Source organism: Stigmatopora nigra, chromosome 8 (genome assembly GCF_051989575.1).
Source record: "Stigmatopora nigra isolate UIUO_SnigA chromosome 8, RoL_Snig_1.1, whole genome shotgun sequence".
NCBI classification, from domain to species: domain Eukaryota; kingdom Metazoa; phylum Chordata; class Actinopteri; order Syngnathiformes; family Syngnathidae; genus Stigmatopora; species Stigmatopora nigra.
In genome coordinates, this window is record NC_135515.1 from 3174697 (window position 1) to 3195808 (window position 21112).

At 34.1% G+C, this 21112-nt stretch overlaps 2 protein-coding genes and 2 long non-coding RNA genes across 4 annotated transcripts in view; 2 read left to right on the plus strand and 2 right to left on the minus strand.

Moving 5' to 3' along the window:
• Positions 1-4624, minus strand: LOC144200742 (galectin-4-like). Its single transcript, XM_077723035.1, has 12 exons — positions 4575-4624; positions 3918-4006; positions 3455-3659; positions 2968-3081; positions 2880-2894; positions 1655-1753; positions 1499-1522; positions 1375-1401; positions 1211-1240; positions 1053-1141; positions 792-960; positions 1-242 (listed from the first exon to the last, which is right to left on the minus strand). The coding sequence occupies exons 1-12, from the start codon at positions 4617-4619 to the stop codon at positions 93-95; spliced, it is 1056 nt and encodes a 351-aa protein (XP_077579161.1). The 5' UTR covers positions 4620-4624; the 3' UTR covers positions 1-92.
• Positions 1995-15256, plus strand: LOC144200744 (uncharacterized). The gene is made up of 4 exons (XR_013327186.1): positions 1995-2041; positions 2123-2181; positions 14597-14657; positions 15209-15256. It is a non-coding gene; the product is annotated as an uncharacterized LOC144200744 (long non-coding RNA).
• The window catches only part of ryr1b (ryanodine receptor 1b (skeletal)), a 47113-nt gene continuing 40518 nt past the window's right edge, over positions 14518-21112 (minus strand). Inside the window, exons 99-107 of the mRNA XM_077723036.1 lie at positions 20978-21111; positions 20800-20860; positions 20587-20733; positions 16161-16295; positions 15791-15947; positions 15658-15722; positions 15486-15586; positions 15372-15423; positions 14518-15295 (exon numbers count right to left, since the gene is read on the minus strand). Of these exons, the coding sequence (XP_077579162.1) occupies positions 15200-15295; positions 15372-15423; positions 15486-15586; positions 15658-15722; positions 15791-15947; positions 16161-16295; positions 20587-20733; positions 20800-20860; positions 20978-21111 (948 nt within the window). The 3' untranslated portion in view covers positions 14518-15199. The remainder of the gene's footprint in view (positions 15296-15371; positions 15424-15485; positions 15587-15657; positions 15723-15790; positions 15948-16160; positions 16296-20586; positions 20734-20799; positions 20861-20977; position 21112) is intronic.
• LOC144200745 (uncharacterized) lies at positions 15579-17890 on the plus strand. Its single transcript, XR_013327187.1, has 5 exons — positions 15579-15941; positions 16219-16305; positions 17375-17583; positions 17657-17730; positions 17798-17890. It is a non-coding gene; the product is annotated as an uncharacterized LOC144200745 (long non-coding RNA).

Genomic DNA, 21112 nt, shown 5'->3' on the forward strand with positions numbered 1-21112 from the left:
TGAAAACAATGGCCTTTATTTCAAATGTTTTTGTACAAATACAAAATAAAGGAATGTTTGTAGCATTTTTGGATTGTACCACCAAGTGTTTTCTAGAGATGGATGTAAGAGATCTGCACGTCGCCCGCCATCTCAAGCGTGTCAATCTCATTGACGGCGTTTTGCACACGGTGGCGGAAATCGAAGAGTGGGCGACCATTGACAAACACCTTGAAGCGGTCGCCACTGCAACGGACGGACATCTTTGGAAGGAAAATAGCAAATTCGGGTGAGAAACATTTTTTTTACTATACATGGTCTTTTTAAAAAAAAAAATAATAGCATTCCCAAAAATGTTGCCTCTAATTTTTCATGTATAACATACTGTAAAACACGAAAAACATAAGTGTGGACAGAGCTACTACTACTGACCACCGCGTAAACAGCGCCATCATGTGGATAGGTGTAATTTTGTTTAATTTGGTCTACTACAAATTTTAAAGAAAATTCTTTTTTTTTTATACAATGCAGTTTTCTTCCCCGGACCATACCAAACCACCAGACGGGCCGGATCCGGCCCGCGGGCCGTATGTTTGACACCCCTGGCTTAGAGGGAACATTGATTCCCACACAGTATTTTTTTTAACGAGAAACTAAAGTCTTACTGTACATGGCCTTATAACATTGAACCCTAATGTCATTCAACATGAAATTAATTCTATGTTATGCTTATTCTGATTTTATACCTCTATATCACGTAACATTTTTTTCTGCAAAATGTAATGGTTAATTTTGCAATACAGAAAACTTACGTCAAAGTACTGTCCTTCCTCGAAGGGGTTATCACCAAATAGCTGTCGTTCTTCTTGACCCCATTGACCTCCGATCATACTGTTACGCACCACCACGCCATCCTTGATGCGAGGGTTGACGTGCAACGCCGTGTCACGAGATCGACTCACCAAAAAGTTAATGCCGAATCTAAAAATACACACAAAACCAACACAGTTCCTAATTCTCGTCTCTATTAAGTTAGGTATCAACGGGTGACATTTTGGTGGAAATAAATGCACCTGCAGGCCTTTTTGGGTACCATGCCTCGGATGACGACGGTCCTCTTGGGGAACATTCCTCCCGGGATCGCACCCGAGTACGGTATGGGCTGCATAAACGCATCATGGCATCACAAATGACATTACCAGAAGTGGTTTAGCAAAAAAAAAGTACTTACGGGGTTGTAGATGGGCTGCTCAGTCATACTCTGCAATAACATAAACAAAAATTCCCAAAAATATGTAAAAAATTTTTTTTAAATACAGTTATACATTTATTATATACACCTATTATAATAATGATTAGTTTATCAAAATAAAAGCTGTTGTCATGTGTACTCACAGGCAATTGTGATCCTGGAAATCCACCCTAACAGAAAAATACATAGAATCCAATGAGTAAGTGTACCTAATCAATTGGCCAGTGGATGCCCAGTATGTATACCTATATTGAAACCAGTACATACCCCCATATCTCCAGGATATCCACCCTGTGATGTAAAAAATGGTCAAAATAAATAATACAAAACACTCAGTGGCTTCCATTGACGGTTCTAGACGTCCAATCCCCTTTAAAAATAATATTTACTACCTGAAATTGTTTTAAAAGTTAAATCTCTCACCCCTCCGCAATCTCCTGGAAATCCTCCTCCGCAATCTCCTGGAAATCCTCCTCCACAATCTCCTGGAAATCCCCCTCCACAATCTCCTGGAAATCCTCCCTGTAACAAAAATTGTTTTAAAATTATTTTGGGGGAAAAAAACAAAGAATATCTAAAGAAATTCCCTGCTGTTTAGTGAGAAAACAATCTTTTACAACACTAGATTCCATTTTGCTGCTTTGATTAACCGTTTAAATAAGTTGACGTTGTAATGTTTTATTTTGAAAAGGCTGTATTTTTTTTTTTTTTTTTAGATTTGGGAGGATATACTACCCCCTGGTGGTACCTGTGAATATGACAACTTTTATCGACCAAGTTCACAACGTGCAGGAGCAGCACAAACTTCCGGTAAGAAATATGACTCAAAAGTCATGTAAATCAATGATTATATGATTCATATAGATGTATAATAACTTGTTTACTTTCTAGGAAAATAAATATGCCTAAACGTCGATGTGAAGAGCTTCGGATCTTCACTATTTTGAACGGTAAGCAATGCATGGCTTGATTAAGCGTCAATGCTCAATTGTTTGTTAATGTTTTTATGCTACTCTATATGTCGATCAAGAAATCTAAAGGTATAATCGTAATTATAGAAGTGTTGAATATTGTTGTAGCGGTTATACTATCGTCCTTATGTAAATATAACACTAATAAGTGATTAGCACGAGGCTAACGCGAGTCGCGAATGGATAGTGGCAATGCAACCCAGTTACCGTAATACTTGATGTAGATACATTGTGAATTCTAAATGCACGTTGTGATGCACGGTAATGCACTGCATTACCACTGCTTAGTTTAGATATGCTATATAATACATTTCTTTTTTTTATTTATTTATTATGCATTGATTATTTGTTTGTGCACTTCATGGCCAAGCTTTAAATCTCACTATACTTTTATAATGTCAATACAAGCATTCAAATCTAATATCAATAAGTGTGTAATAAAAATAGTGTTTACTTCATTCAATAATAAGGAATATCATTTTGATAATATGCATTATGTGAGACTATATATATATATATACTTTATGTTGTTTTGGTATTTTAATGCTCTTTCGAAGGTACTATCTTAAAAATAAATACTATATTGATAGATTCATTGATTACTTAAATAATCAACAGACGCAGCCCTAATATTATAATTAAAATCAACAATTAAATGTAAACATTTTGCAACTTACCCCGATTCCGCCACCCTGAAAATAAAAGAAAAACATTTAATTAGGATTGAAATTTCCAAAGCGCTTTCCGAAATGGGTGCCATCTCACCCCAATCACGTTAATGCTCTGTATGACCACGTCACCCCCGATTTGTATGGCGCACACTTGGGCCAAAGGTAGGCGATACTTGAAGGTGTACAAAACTTCCCCATTGACTTTGAACTGTTGAGACAAGTTAAATAGTATAGTAAGGCTTTTTTTTCTTTTAAAAAATGACAGTATTGTAAGGCTTTTTTTTCTTTAAAAAAACGACATAGTATTGTAAGGCTTTTTCACTTAAAAAACGACATAGTATAGTATGTCTTTTTTCCAAACAAAATGACATAATATGTAAGGCTTTTTTTGGGGTAAAAATGAATAAAATAAATCAAATAAATCAATTAGGATATTATAAAAATCTGCTTTATTTGTAGATATATGTTTATATGTATACTATAGAAATAAAAAATATTTTTAAAACTCAGATAACTTGTAATATTGCATTATAGAATTTTTTCCAATTCATTTTTTAATCAATAAAATCCAACACTGTCACCTGGTAGTCGTGCGGCGAACACGTGATGACAATCTCGAAAGTTTCGCCTTTGCCGAACGGCATGCTGCGAATTTTCTCTTCGGCGTCCCACGTGTTGTTGCGCCGGCTGTTGAACACCACTTTGTCCCACCCGTCGAAACGCGGGTTGAAGTGGACCGCGATGTCGCTGCACTCGGATTGCCCGCATAATAGGTTGACGAAAAATCTTTCAAAACCAAAAAACGTTACATTTATCACATTTGTGAACTCGTTAAATGTCGTCAACGGCCATAGAAGTCATTTTTAACAAATTTGCTTGTGAAATTTGAGTCACCGCAACCCATAAATGACCTTTGAATCCCATTGGGCGTGCTTTGAAATGTTTATTTCCTTAAAAAACTGCACTTTAACCCCCTAAGCACATGCCCCCCCCCCCCCCCCCCCCCCCCCCACTTCCCCACCCAATAGTGTCGAATGTAATCACCTGGTGATCTTGTCCGGGACCGAACCCTGCAGATAGATCGACGCCCCCTCCCTTAGACCCCCATAGATGGGCCCCAAGTATGGAATTGCCTGCGAACGATTGGCAAATAAAACAAAAAAAAAACATCTACTGTAAACTCATTGCGACCAGAAAAGATTCTAAATCAGGGGTGTCAAACTTGGTCTGCGGGCCAAATACAGCTTAATTTGAGATCAAGCGGGCCGGAACAGTAAACTCATTGCAAAATGACATAGAACTAACAATAAGCCCACTTTTTTTCCTTTGTATTAGTCACTAATACTAATAATTAGTGCAAAAAATGAGTAAATTATCAAAATGTTTATTAACAAAATGTTCCTTTTACATTATGAACAATATATTATGAACAAGAGAGTAACATAAGAACATAAATAAATGTCAATCCATGTTGTCTGCACATATAAAACACTGCGCCCCCTAGCGGATAATACAAGAATTAAAAAAATAAGAAAATTCATTTTTTTTTATACAATGCAGCTTTCTTCCCCGGGCCGTGCTAAACCACCAGACGGGCCGGATCCGGCCCGCGGGCCGTATGTTTGACACCCCTGTTCTAAATGATATCTAAAAAGAAAATAGAGTACTACCAGAGTACATTTGTGAGAAAAGACAACTCACTGGATTGTAGACAGGCTGATAACCAGGTGGTGCCATGAAAGCCATGTTGGAGGTTGGTAGTAGAACCAAAATGGCGGGGCGTCGTCCTATTTTATAGTGGCTGGCAGGCAGGGAGGGGCAAGAGGCACCAAAGAGCAACATTTGCTTTAGGGCAGAACTCTTAAAAGCTCAAAGGCCGAATGTGATTTATGAAGGGTATTGTACGTATATAGATAAGAATAAAAAAGACTTGTATTTACTATTTCCGTCTGGCATTTTCAACCAATGAGTCAATCTGGGATTGGATGTCTAGTGGGGGTACAATGGCAGCTAATGGGTTAATCCTTAAAAGGAAAGTTATTTTTTTAAAGCATTTATTTTGAAGGATTCATTGGCATTAATGCAGATAGGTGATAGTTCATTTTTACTTGTATTGGATGTCTATTGCTGTCAAAGGCAGTTAATTTGTTTACAAATGGGTCAGAAAATGAGGGGATACGTAAGTATATCATTCTAATAATAATAACTACTTGATGTATAAATGTAGTATTAATTTTGCCTGGCCATGTTGTGCGATAAGCAATAAAAAATCATAATAAATGAACAAAATAATTGATTTTATTTAGAATTGTACCTGAAATTTGTTAAATTAGCTGTTCATTTTTATTAGAATATTGTTTTGTGTTTGCGACTGGTGGAAAGCAAAGTTTAGGACAAAGTTTTTCTCTCAAAAAGTTTTTCATTGCTGGTTCTGTGAGGGTGAATTATGTAGGGCTTTAGAAAAAAATACTTTATTGTTCTTGTGGGAATGTTCCACCCAAGACAAACAAAAGTTCTTATCTTTTGCGCCATTTCACGGTGGGTGTTTCCTCCAAGTTTGAAGTGGAGCTGATATTTTGATTTGGTAAATAGAAAATCAAAGTGAAAAACACACTTTTAATCCTTAAAAAAAACGACATAGTATAGTATAGTAAGGCTTTTTAAAAAGTCAAAATGACATAGTATAGTAAGGCTTTTTTTTCTCCAAAAACGACATAGTATAGTAAGGCTTTTTTTTCTTCAAAAACGACATAGTATAGTAAGGCTTTTTTTTCTCCAAAAACGACATAGTATAGTAAGGCTTTTTTTCTCCAAAAACGACATAGTGTAGTAAGGCTTTTTTTCTCTCCAAAAACGACATAGTATAGTAAGACTTTTTTTTCTCCAAAAACGACATAGTATAGTAAGGCTTTTTTTCTCCAAAAACGACATAGTATAGTAAGGCTTTTTTTTCTCCAAAAACGACATAGTATAGTAAGGCTTTTTTTCTCCAATAACGACATAGTATAGTAAGGCTTTTTTTCCTCCAAAAACGACATAGTATAGTAAGGCTTTTTTTCTCCAAAAACGACATAGTATAGTAAGGCTTTTTTTCTCCAAAAACGACATAGTATAGTAAGTCTTTTTTTCGTCAAAAAACGACATAGTATAGATAGGCTTTTTTCCGTCAAAAAACGACATAGCATACTAAGGCTTTTTTTTCGCCAAAAACGACATAGTATAGTAAGGCTTTTTTTTGTCAAAAAACGACATAGTATAGTAAGGCTTTTTTTCGCCAAAAACGACATAGTATAGTAAGGCTTTTTATCGATAAAAAACGACATAGTATAGTAAGGCTTTTTTTCGTCAAAAAACGACATAGTATAGTAAGGCTTTTTTTCGTCAAAAAACGACATAGTATAGTAAGGCTTTTTTTCGTCAAAAAACGACATAGTATAGTAAGGCTTTTTATCGATAAAAAACGACATAGTATAGTAAGGCTTTTTTCGTCAAAAAACGACATAGTATAGTAAGGCTTTTTTCGTCAAAAAACGACATAGTATAGTAAGGCTTTTTTTCGTCAAAAAACGACATAGTATAGTAAGGCTTTTTTTCGTCAAAAAACGACATAGTATAGTAAGGCTTTTTATCGTCAAAAAACGACATAGTATAGTAAGGCTTTTTATCGTCAAAAAACGACATAGTATAGTAAGGCTTTTTTTCGTCAAAAAACGACATAGTATAGTAAGGCTTTTTATCGATAAAAAACGACATAGTATAGTAAGGCTTTTTTCGTCAAAAAACGACATAGTATAGTAAGGCTTTTTTTCGTCAAAAAACGACATAGTATAGTAAGGCTTTTTTTCGTCAAAAAACGACATAGTATAGTAAGGCTTTTTATCGATAAAAAACGACATAGTATAGTAAGGCTTTTTTCGTCAAAAAACGACATAGTATAGTAAGGCTTTTTTTCGTCAAAAAACGACATAGTATAGTAAGGCTTTTTTTCGTCAAAAAACGACATAGTATAGTAAGGCTTTTTATCGATAAAAAACGACATAGTATAGTAAGGCTTTTTTCGTCAAAAAACGACATAGTATAGTAAGGCTTTTTTCGTCAAAAAACGACATAGTATAGTAAGGCTTTTTTTCGTCAAAAAACGACATAGTATAGTAAGGCTTTTTTTCGTCAAAAAACGACATAGTATAGTAAGGCTTTTTATCGATAAAAAACGACATAGTATAGTAAGGCTTTTTTTCGTCAAAAAACGACATAGTATAGTAAGGCTTTTTATCGATAAAAAACTAAAGGCTTTTTTCGTCAAAAAACGACATAGTATAGTAAGGCTTTTTATCGTCAAAAAACGACATAGTACAGTAAGGCTTTTTTTCGTCAAAAGACGACATAGTATAGTAAGGCTTTTTATCGATAAAAAACGACATAGTATAGTAAGGCTTTTTTCGTCAAAAAACGACATAGTATAGTAAGGCTTTTTTTCATCAAAAACCGACATAGTATAGTAAGGCTTTTTTTTCTCCAAAAACGACATAGTATAATAAGGCTTTTTTTTCTCCAAAAACGACATAGTATAGTAAGGCTTTTTTTTCTTCAGAAACGACATAGTATAGTAAGGCTTTTTTTTCTCCAAAAACGACATAGTATAGTAAGGCTTTTTTCGTCAAAAAACGACATAGTATAGTAAGGCTTTTTTTCGTCAAAAAACGACATAGTATAGTAAGGCTTTTTTTCGTCAAAAAACGACATAGTATAGTAAGGCTTTTTATCGATAAAAAACGACATAGTATAGTAAGGCTTTTTTCGTCAAAAAACGACATAGTATAGTAAGGCTTTTTTTCGTCAAAAAACGACATAGTATAGTAAGGCTTTTTTTCGTCAAAAAACGACATAGTATAATAAGGCTTTTTTTTCTCCAAAAACGACATAGTATAGTAAGGCTTTTTTTTCTTCAGAAACGACATAGTATAGTAAGGCTTTTTTTTCTCCAAAAACGACATAGTATAGTAAGGCTTTTTTCGTCAAAAAACGACATAGTATAGTAAGGCTTTTTATCGATAAAAAACGACATAGTATAGTAAGGCTTTTTTCGTCAAAAAACGACATAGTATAGTAAGGCTTTTTTTTCGTCAAAAAACGACATAGTATAGTAAGGCTTTTTTTTCGTCAAAAAACGACATAGTATAGTAAGGCTTTTTATCGATAAAAAACGACATAGTATAGTAAGGCTTTTTTCGTCAAAAAACGACATAGTATAGTAAGGCTTATTATCGATAAAAAACGACATAGTATAGTAAGGCTTTTTTGGTCAAAAAACGACATAGTATAGTAAGGCTTTTTTTCGTCAAAAAACGACATAGTATAGTAAGGCTTTTTATCGATAAAAAACGACATAGTATAGTAAGGCTTTTTTCGTCAAAAAACGACATAGTATAGTAAGGCTTTTTTTCGTCAAAAAACGACATAGTATAGTAAGGCTTTTTATCGTCAAAAAACGACATAGTATAGTAAGGCTTTTTATCGTCAAAAAACGACATAGTATAGTAAGGCTTTTTTTCGTCAAAAAACGACATAGTATAGTAAGGCTTTTTATCGATAAAAAACGACATAGTATAGTAAGGCTTTTTTCGTCAAAAAACGACATAGTATAGTAAGGCTTTTTTTCGTCAAAAAACGACATAGTATAGTAAGGCTTTTTTTCGTCAAAAAACGACATAGTATAGTAAGGCTTTTTATCGATAAAAAACGACATAGTATAGTAAGGCTTTTTTCGTCAAAAAACGACATAGTATAGTAAGGCTTTTTTTCATCAAAAAACGACATAGTATAGTAAGGCTTTTTTTTCTCCAAAAACGACATAGTATAATAAGGCTTTTTTTTCTCCAAAAACGACATAGTATAGTAAGGCTTTTTTTTCTTCAGAAACGACATAGTATAGTAAGGCTTTTTTCGTCAAAAAACGACATAGTATAGTAAGGCTTTTTTTCGTCAAAAAACGACATAGTATAGTAAGGCTTTTTTTCGTCAAAAAACGACATAGTATAGTAAGGCTTTTTATCGATAAAAAACGACATAGTATAGTAAGGCTTTTTTCGTCAAAAAACGACATAGTATAGTAAGGTTTTTTTTCGTCAAAAAACGACATAGTATAGTAAGGCTTTTTTTCGTCAAAAAACGACATAGTGTAGTAAGGCTTTTTATCGATAAAAAACGACATAGTGTAGTAAGGCTTTTTTGGTCAAAAAACGACATAGTATAGTAAGGCTTTTTTTCGTCAAAAAACGACATAGTATAGTAAGGCTTTTTATCGATAAAAAACGACATAGTATAGTAAGGCTTTTTATCGTCAAAAAACGACATAGTATAGTAAGGCTTTTTATCGTCAAAAAACGACATAGTATAGTAAGGCTTTTTTTCGTCAAAAAACGACATAGTATAGTAAGGCTTTTTATCGATAAAAAACGACATAGTATATTAAGGCTTTTTTCGTCAAAAAACGACATAGTATAGTAAGGCTTTTTATCGATAAAAAACGACATAGTATAGTAAGGCTTTTTTCGTCAAAAAACGACATAGTATAGTAAGGCTTTTTTTCGTCAAAAAACGACATAGTATAGTAAGGCTTTTTTTTCGTCAAAAAACGACATAGTATAGTAAGGCTTTTTATCGATAAAAAACGACATAGTATAGTAAGGCTTTTTTCGTCAAAAAACGACATAGTATAGTAAGGCTTATTATCGATAAAAAACGACATAGTATAGTAAGGCTTTTTATCGTCAAAAAACGACATAGTATAGTAAGGCTTTTTTTCGTCAAAAAACGACATAGTATAGTAAGGCTTTTTATCGATAAAAAACGACATAGTATAGTAAGGCTTTTTTTCGTCAAAAAACGACATAGTATAGTAAGGCTTTTTTTCGTCAAAAAACGACATAGTATAGTAAGGCTTTTTATCGATAAAAAACGACATAGTATAGTAAGGCTTTTTTCGTCAAAAAACGACATAGTATAGTAAGGCTTATTATCGATAAAAAACGACATAGTATATAGTAAGGCTTTTTTGGTCAAAAAACGACATAGTATAGTAAGGCTTTTTTTCGTCAAAAAACGACATAGTATAGTAAGGCTTTTTATCGATAAAAAACGACATAGTATAGTAAGGCTTTTTTCGTCAAAAAACGACATAGTATAGTAAGGCTTTTTTTCGTCAAAAAACGACATAGTATAGTAAGGCTTTTTTTCGTCAAAAAACGACATAGTATAGTAAGGCTTTTTATCGATAAAAAACGACATAGTATAATAAGGCTTTTTTTTCTCCAAAAACGACATAGTATAGTAAGGCTTTTTTTTCTTCAGAAACGACATAGTATAGTAAGGCTTTTTTTTCTCCAAAAACGACATAGTATAGTAAGGCTTTTTTCGTCAAAAAACGACATAGTATAGTAAGGCTTTTTATCGATAAAAAACGACATAGTATAGTAAGGCTTTTTATCGTCAAAAAACGACATAGTATAGTAAGGCTTTTTTTCGTCAAAAAACGACATAGTATAGTAAGGCTTTTTATCGATAAAAAACGACATAGTATAGTAAGGCTTTTTTTCGTCAAAAAACGACATAGTATAGTAAGGCTTTTTTTCATCAAAAAACGACATAGTATAGTAAGGCTTTTTTTTCTCCAAAAACGACATAGTATAATAAGGCTTTTTTTTCTCCAAAAACGACATAGTATAGTAAGGCTTTTTTTTCTTCAGAAACGACATAGTATAGTAAGGCTTTTTTTTCTCCAAAAACGACATAGTATAGTAAGGCTTTTTTCGTCAAAAAACGACATAGTATAGTAAGGCTTTTTTTCGTCAAAAAACGACATAGTATAGTAAGGCTTTTTTTCGTCAAAAAACGACATAGTATAGTAAGGCTTTTTATCGATAAAAAACGACATAGTATAGTAAGGCTTTTTTCGTCAAAAAACGACATAGTATAGTAAGGTTTTTTTTCGTCAAAAAACGACATAGTATAGTAAGGCTTTTTTTCGTCAAAAAACGACATAGTGTAGTAAGGCTTTTTATCGATAAAAAACGACATAGTGTAGTAAGGCTTTTTTGGTCAAAAAACGACATAGTATAGTAAGGCTTTTTTTCGTCAAAAAACGACATAGTATAGTAAGGCTTTTTATCGATAAAAAACGACATAGTATAGTAAGGCTTTTTATCGTCAAAAAACGACATAGTATAGTAAGGCTTTTTTTCGTCAAAAAACGACATAGTATAGTAAGGCTTTTTATCGATAAAAAACGACATAGTATATTAAGGCTTTTTTCGTCAAAAAACGACATAGTATAGTAAGGCTTTTTATCGATAAAAAACGACATAGTATAGTAAGGCTTTTTTCGTCAAAAAACGACATAGTATAGTAAGGCTTTTTTTCGTCAAAAAACGACATAGTATAGTAAGGCTTTTTTTTCGTCAAAAAACGACATAGTATAGTAAGGCTTTTTATCGATAAAAAACGACATAGTATAGTAAGGCTTTTTTCGTCAAAAAACGACATAGTATAGTAAGGCTTATTATCGATAAAAAACGACATAGTATAGTAAGGCTTTTTTGGTCAAAAAACGACATAGTATAGTAAGGCTTTTTTTCGTCAAAAAACGACATAGTATAGTAAGGCTTTTTATCGATAAAAAACGACATAGTATAGTAAGGCTTTTTTTCGTCAAAAAACGACATAGTATAGTAAGGCTTTTTTTCGTCAAAAAACGACATAGTATAGTAAGGCTTTTTATCGATAAAAAACGACATAGTATAGTAAAGCTTTTTTCGTCAAAAAACGACATAGTATAGTAAGGCTTATTATCGATAAAAAACGACATAGTATATAGTAAGGCTTTTTTGGTCAAAAAACGACATAGTATAGTAAGGCTTTTTTTCGTCAAAAAACGACATAGTATAGTAAGGCTTTTTATCGATAAAAAACGACATAGTATAGTAAGGCTTTTTTCGTCAAAAAACGACATAGTATAGTAAGGCTTTTTTTCGTCAAAAAACGACATAGTATAGTAAGGCTTTTTTTCGTCAAAAAACGACATAGTATAGTAAGGCTTTTTATCGATAAAAAACGACATAGTATAATAAGGCTTTTTTTTCTCCAAAAACGACATAGTATAGTAAGGCTTTTTTTTCTTCAGAAACGACATAGTATAGTAAGGCTTTTTTTTCTCCAAAAACGACATAGTATAGTAAGGCTTTTTTCGTCAAAAAACGACATAGTATAGTAAGGCTTTTTATCGATAAAAAACGACATAGTATAGTAAGGCTTTTTATCGTCAAAAAACGACATAGTATAGTAAGGCTTTTTTTCGTCAAAAAACGACATAGTATAGTAAGGCTTTTTATCGATAAAAAACGACATAGTATAGTAAGGCTTTTTTTCGTCAAAAAACGACATAGTATAGTAAGGCTTTTTTTCATCAAAAAACGACATAGTATAGTAAGGCTTTTTTTTCTCCAAAAACGACATAGTATAATAAGGCTTTTTTTTCTCCAAAAACGACATAGTATAGTAAGGCTTTTTTTTCTTCAGAAACGACATAGTATAGTAAGGCTTTTTTTTCTCCAAAAACGACATAGTATAGTAAGGCTTTTTTCGTCAAAAAACGACATAGTATAGTAAGGCTTTTTATCGATAAAAAACGACATAGTATAGTAAGGCTTTTTTTCGTCAAAAAACGACATAGTATAGTAAGGCTTTTTATCGATAAAAAACGACATAGTATAGTAAGGCTTTTTTCGTCAAAAAACGACATAGTATAGTAAGGTTTTTTTTCGTCAAAAAACGACATAGTATAGTAAGGCTTTTTTTCGTCAAAAAACGACATAGTGTAGTAAGGCTTTTTATCGATAAAAAACGACATAGTGTAGTAAGGCTTTTTTGGTCAAAAAACGACATAGTATAGTAAGGCTTTTTTTCGTCAAAAAACGACATAGTATAGTAAGGCTTTTTATCGATAAAAAACGACATAGTATAGTAAGGCTTTTTATCGTCAAAAAACGACATAGTATAGTAAGGCTTTTTTTCGTCAAAAAACGACATAGTATAGTAAGGCTTTTTATCGATAAAAAACGACATAGTATATTAAGGCTTTTTTCGTCAAAAAACGACATAGTATAGTAAGGCTTTTTATCGATAAAAAACGACATAGTATAGTAAGGCTTTTTTCGTCAAAAAACGACATAGTATAGTAAGGCTTTTTTTCGTCAAAAAACGACATAGTATAGTAAGGCTTTTTTTTCGTCAAAAAACGACATAGTATAGTAAGGCTTTTTATCGATAAAAAACGACATAGTATAGTAAGGCTTTTTTCGTCAAAAAACGACATAGTATAGTAAGGCTTATTATCGATAAAAAACGACATAGTATAGTAAGGCTTTTTTGGTCAAAAAACGACATAGTATAGTAAGGCTTTTTTTCGTCAAAAAACGACATAGTATAGTAAGGCTTTTTATCGATAAAAAACGACATAGTATAGTAAGGCTTTTTTCGTCAAAAAACGACATAGTATAGTAAGGTTTTTTTTCGTCAAAAAACGACATAGTATAGTAAGGCTTTTTTTCGTCAAAAAACGACATAGTGTAGTAAGGCTTTTTATCGATAAAAAACGACATAGTGTAGTAAGGCTTTTTTGGTCAAAAAACGACATAGTATAGTAAGGCTTTTTTTCGTCAAAAAACGACATAGTATAGTAAGGCTTTTTTTCGTCAAAAAACGACATAGTATAGTAAGGCTTTTTATCGATAAAAAACGACATAGTATAATAAGGCTTTTTTTTCTCCAAAAACGACATAGTATAGTAAGGCTTTTTTTTCTTCAGAAACGACATAGTATAGTAAGGCTTTTTTTTCTTCAGAAACGACATAGTATAGTAAGGCTTTTTATCGTCAAAAAACGACATAGTATAGTAAGGCTTTTTTTCGTCAAAAAACGACATAGTATAGTAAGGCTTTTTATCGATAAAAAACGACATAGTATAGTAAGGCTTTTTATCGTCAAAAAACGACATAGTATAGTAAGGCTTTTTTTCGTCAAAAAACGACATAGTATAGTAAGGCTTTTTATCGATAAAAAACGACATAGTATAGTAAGGCTTTTTTTCGTCAAAAAACGACATAGTATAGTAAGGCTTTTTTTCGTCAAAAAACGACATAGTATAGTAAGGCTTTTTATCGATAAAAAACGACATAGTATAGTAAGGCTTTTTTCGTCAAAAAACGACATAGTATAGTAAGGCTTATTATCGATAAAAAACGACATAGTATATAGTAAGGCTTTTTTTCGTCAAAAAACGACATAGTATAGTAAGGCTTTTTTTCGTCAAAAAACGACATAGTATAGTAAGGCTTTTTTTCGTCAAAAAACGACATAGTATAGTAAGGCTTTTTTTCGTCAAAAAACGACATAGTATAGTAAGGCTTTTTTTCGTCAAAAATCGACATAGTATAGTAAGGCTTTTTATCGATAAAAAACGACATAGTATAGTAAGGCTTTTTTTCGTCAAAAAACGACACAGTATAGTAAGGCTTTTTATCAAATAAAAAACGACATAGTATAGTAAGGCTTTATTTTCTCCAAAAACGACATAGTATAGTAAGGCTTTTTTGTCCTTCTTGCATTTCTCAAATTACTTATTGGGCTTTTGAAAGGGATAAATATAACTTCCAATCATTTCATTTCAGAAAACTCCAGTGGAAAAGACAATGAATCAAAACACAAGGTGGATACAACTTCAAATCAGGAGTGAGTCCAATTTCTTTCTTTAAAAAAGGACGTTTTTTTTTGTAAAACCGATACCACTTCCGACTGATTGCATTTGTACAGTTTATTATAACTTAAGGGTAATTGTAATTCATAATAATGGGAGCAATTGGCCAAAGTTGACAGGTATAATTTTTATTATTTTCCATCAAATATATTGACTTTGGACATAATGATTTAAAAAATAACTTTTTAACTGGAGTTAGACCACTTTAATTCTCCTTAACAATATTAAGCATCCTCACTTTGCCCCCCAAAACACAAAAATTGAAACAGTGACTTTGCTCTAGGCACTAAAAGACAACCTCCTCCACGCTCACGTTCATTTTATTGGATGAACACGTTGCGTTCAGGCACAGTTCGGAGTAGAACGAGCTGCGCAGGCATTTGAAGCAAGGCAATCTACGGACATGGTCGTTTTTTTAAAACAAAGACCGAAGGGGTTGTGATGTAGGGTCTCTGATCCAATGGGATGCTGCCTTTAAAGTGTGCATAGCATTTTTTTGACTTCTTTCTCCTTTTTGTTATCCTAGCTGATCTTCATACTGCTTTCGGAAACAGTCGCCGGCGGGGAAGAAGTCCCAGCAACGTTCCTGGTACATCTTCCAAACGTAGGATTCCTAAGAGACGTAAAATACTTGTTAATGTCCACATCTTGTTGTGCAATTCTTTCAAGAGAGAGAGAGAGGAACGGACCTGTCCAGTGTGCTCCGTTTCGTCCTTGTTGATGAGATACATCAGGAAGAACCTGCAAGACAACAATGAGGGAAGTACGTATTCCTTGAAAAGTAGCGGAAAAGCACAACTTACATGTAGTTGGCTAAGTTGTGTTCCTCCAAAGTATGCGTCTCGAAACCGTGTGGCGTCGTGTCAAAGTAATCGCTGCCGATTCCACAGATGAAGCACTTTGTCTGCAAGGACCCAAAATGAAGACGTTACCAAGAAAGCCAGCGAGATTAATAACGGCGAGGGAGCTACTCACCTCCATGTCTTCCCTAACTTGCTCCTGCTGATCTCTCAACTCTCCGAAGGCGTCGATGATCAGACCTGATAGACCACAATGCAACTCAGGATTGAGCCCGCGAGTCAGATGAACGCCGGGCGAGATATCCTACCCTGAATAATGGCCAGCAGGATGACGATGACGAAGAAGAAGAAAGTGATGTCGAAGACCACTCTGTAGAGCTCGTATTCGTCTCCGGCCGGGTCCTCGATCTCGTCTCCGATTCCTCCTCCGGCACGCACGCCAACGTACATGTGGAACAGGTAACACTGTGTGTAGAAGCATCCGTAACCGTTATTAAAAATAATGACAAAGTAGAAATGATCAAATGTGTGGTAAACTACAGAAGATTCTAGAGAAATTGCGTGGGGATGCTTTGTTTTATTAGTAAACTGTAGCCAACTTGTTTTCAGTAGCTCAACAGTAAGTGTGCACACTTTTATTATAATAGTGTTTATTTTTATTGTGACAACATTTCGCACCGTCATCATGTCGTCACACTTCATGTCAGGCTCATCTTCATCCTCGCTTTTGTTGTAGAACTTGCGGAAGAAGTTGAAGGCCACCACAGTGTAGAGGTACACCACCACGGCGAGCAAGCCTACCGTCATCATCAGCTGTAAAAAGGTACACATATTTCAATAAACATTAACTACTTCTGCCTTTGTACATGCATACATCCATGTATGTATACATACATACATGTATACATGCATGTATGCATGTATACATGTATCTATACATACATGGCTAATACTTGGATGGGAGACTGAACATTTGGTTCAAATCCCGGTTAGGATTCATTTTCCCCTTAAATAGAAACAACCATGTGTAGTCAAAACCTTCCAATAGTGACTAAGACTTGTGTAGCCAGTATGGCGCAGAGGTTAGTTCACTGGACTCCCGTCTGGGAGACCTGGGTTCGATTCCCGATGCCGTCGTTTGGCTGAAAATACTTGGAAAGAAGAATTGGTCAATGGAATAAGAAGAAGGGAAAAAAAAAAAGAAAAAACTTTTTAATTTATATTAAACACTTAGTCATACTTTTCAGCAAAAGGTTATATTCCGAACTGCCTTCGGCAGTTCGGAAGACAGTTGAAGGACCTGTCTGTGCGAAAGGCGTTCTCGGGTCGGCCTTCGGCCGACCCTCGACCGCTTGCTTGGTCAGTGAACCGCCGACACCGGGAAGCGAACTCACGTTCTCTCGGTGCAAAGGCGAGTGTGCAACCCACTACACCAACTCGTGCCCCACTTATACATGGGTGTTGAAACGTTTTATCCAAGGAAACGGGGTGAAACACTTAGTCATTTTTTTGACTAAATGCTTCATCCACCACTGAATACTTATACACTTAAACACTTAGCCATTAGAACTTATTCTTTTAACTGAATAATATTGGGAAAATCTTTGCCTGCACTGGGATTTGAACCCAGGACCTCATAGGCGGCAGACTGATGACTTAGCCACTGGGCCACCACCCTGTGAAAGAAGGTAGTAATACTTATACTTTTATCTCATTCATTTACCTGAATAATTTTTGGAAAATCTTTGCAGGCACTGGGATTTGAACCCAGGACCCCACAGGCGGCAGACTGATGACTTAGCCACTGGGCCACCACCCTGTGAGGGAAGGTAGTAGAACTTATACTTTTATCTAATTCATTTACCTGAATAGTATTTGGAAAATCTTTGCAGGCACTGGGAATTGAACCCAGGACCTCACAGGTGGCAGACTGATGACTTAGCCACTGAGCCACCACCCTGTGAGGGAAGGTAGTAATACTTATACTTTTATCTCATCCATCTACCTGAATAATATTTGGAAAATCTTTGCAGGCACTGGGAATTGAACCCAGGACCACATAGTTGGCAGACTGATGACCTAGCCACTGGTCCACCAAGCTGTAAGAGAAGTTAGTAATACTTATACTTTTATCTCATTCATTTACCTGAATAATATTGGGAAAATCTTTGCAGACACTGGGATTTGAACCCAGGACCACAGAGGTGGCAAACTGATGACGTAACCACTGAGCCACCACCCTGTCAGCGTAAGCAGTATTACTTATACTTTTATCTCATTCATTTACCTGTATAATATTGGGAAAATCTTTGCAGGCACTGGGATTTGAACCCAGGACCACAGAGATGGGAGACTGATGACTTATCCACTAGGCCACCACCCTCTGAGGATATGTGGTAGTATCTGCAGTACATATGTATGCATACATACATGTATGCATGCATACATACATGTATGCATGCATACATACTTGTATGCATGCCTACAGACTTGTATGCATGCCTACAGACTTGTATGCATGCATACATACTTGTATGCATACATGCATACGTGTATGCATACATGCATACTTGTATGCATACATGCATACTTGTATGCATACATGCATACTTGTATGCATACATGCATACTTGTATGCATACATGCATACTTGTATGCATACATGCATACTTGTATGCATACATGCATACTTGTATGCATACATGCATACTTGTATGCATACATGCATGCTTGTATGCATACATGCATACTTGTATGCATACATGCATACTTTTATGCATACATACATGCATGTATGTATACATACATACTTGTATGCATGCATACATACTTGTATGCATACATGCATACGTGTATGCATACATGCATACTTGTATGCATACATGCATACTTGTATGCATACATGCATACTTGTATGCATACATGCATACTTGTATGCATACATGCATACTTGTATGCATACATGCATACTTGTATGCATACATGCATACTTGTATGCATACATGCATACTTGTATGCATACATGCATACTTGTATGCATACATGCATGCTTGTATGCATACATGCATACTTGTATGCATACATGCATACTTGTATGCATACATACATGCATGTATGTATACATACATACTTGTATGCATACATACATGTATGTATACATACATACTTGTATGCATACATACAAGTATGTATACATACATACTTGTATGCATACATACATACTTGTATGCATACATACATGTATGTATGTATACATACATGTATACATACATGTATGCATACAAGTATGTATGTATACATACATGCATGTATGCTTACATACATGCATGTATGCATACATACATGTATGTATGCATATATACATGTATGTATGCATACATACATGTATGCATGCATACATACTTGTATGCATACATACTTGTATGCATACATACATGTATGTATGCATACATACATGTATGTATGTATACATACATGTATATACAAGTATGTATGTATACATACATGTATACATACAAGTATGTATGTACACATACATGCATGTATGCTTACATACATACATGTATGAATGCATACATACTTGTATGCATACATACATGTATACATACAAGCATGTATGCATACATACATGCATGTATGCATACATACATGCATGTATGCATACATACATGCATGTATGCATACATACATGTATGTATACATACATACTTGTATGTATACATACATACTTGTATGAATACATACACACTTGTATGTATACATACACACTTGTATGTATACATACATACTTGTATGCACACATACATGTATGTATGTATGCATACATGTATACATACAAGTATGTATGTATACATACATGTATACATACAAGTATGTATGTATACATACATGTATACATACAAGTATGTATGTACACATACATGCATGTATGCATACATACATGCATGTATACATACATACTTGTATGTATACATACAAGTATGTATGTATACATACAAGTATGTATGTATACATACAAGTATGTATGTATACATACAAGTATGTATGTATACATACAAGTATGTATGTATATATACAAGTATGTATGTATACATACAAGTATGTATGTATATATACAAGTATGTATGTATACATACATGTATGTATGTGTACATACATACTTGTATGTATACATGTATGTATACATACATACTTGTATATACATGTATGTATGCATACATACATGTATGTATGCATACATACATGTATGTATGCATACATACATGTATGTATGCATACATACATGTATGTATGTATACATACATGTATATACAAGTATGTATGTATACATACATGTATACATACAAGTATGTATGTACACATACATGCATGTATGCTTACATACATACATGTATGCATGCATACATACTTGTATGCATACATACATGTATACATACATACTTGTATGCATACATACATGTATACATACAAGCATGTATGCATACATACATGCATGTATGCATACATACATGCATGTATGCATACATACATGTATGTATACATACATACTTGTATGTATACATACATACTTGTATGTATACATACACACTTGTATGTATACATACACACTTGTATGTATACATACATACTTGTATGCACACATACATGTATGTATGTATGCATACATGTATACATACAAGTATGTATGTATACATACAAGTATGTATGTATACATACAAGTATGTATGTATACATACATGTATACATACAAGTATGTATGTACACATACATGCATGTATGCATACATACATGCATGTATACATACATACTTGTATGTATACATACAAGTATGTATGTATACATACAAGTATGTATGTATACATACAAGTATGTATGTATACATACAAGTATGTATGTATATATACAAGTATGTATGTATACATACAAGTATGTATGTATATATACAAGTATGTATGTATACATACATGTATGTATGTATACATACATGTATACATACAAGTATGTATGTACACATACATGCATGTATGCATACATGTATGTATACATACATACTTGTATGTATACATGTATGTATTCTCTTAAAAATGAAAAATTCTACTGTCACCTGCTTGCCGTTGTGTGTGACTGATGACAAGATTGTTCGCAGGGTCTTCACTCCCATGGCGATGTCCAGCAAGTGAGCAGCGAAGAAGAAGTTGTTGTAGTGACCCAGCAGAGACATGAGCATGTACCACACCAGGTACAGAAAGGTCTACAAGGAGGAAAAACAAATAGTCAAAAACAGCCTCTAATCAAATTGTCGGCTTTCAGAACTCACGTTGTCCGTGAACACCACACCAAACTTCCAGATCTGGTACTTGATGTCAATGGATGTTATCCTGTGAAATACAATAAAACCAAATGGGAACAAATTTTGAGTCTTTTTTTAGGGATGGACTTGTGTCCCAAATATCAAATAGTCACTGATTACAAGCTACTGCTAAAATTCACCCTACCAGCTAAACACAGAGTTGTCCGGCTCCGGTTTCTTATCGTGGGTCATGGCGCTAACATCCAGGGAGGCCAAGTCCATGCCCAGCAGTTCAGCAATCCTCTCTCTACCGTAGATGTCCCCGTATTTATCCAGCACC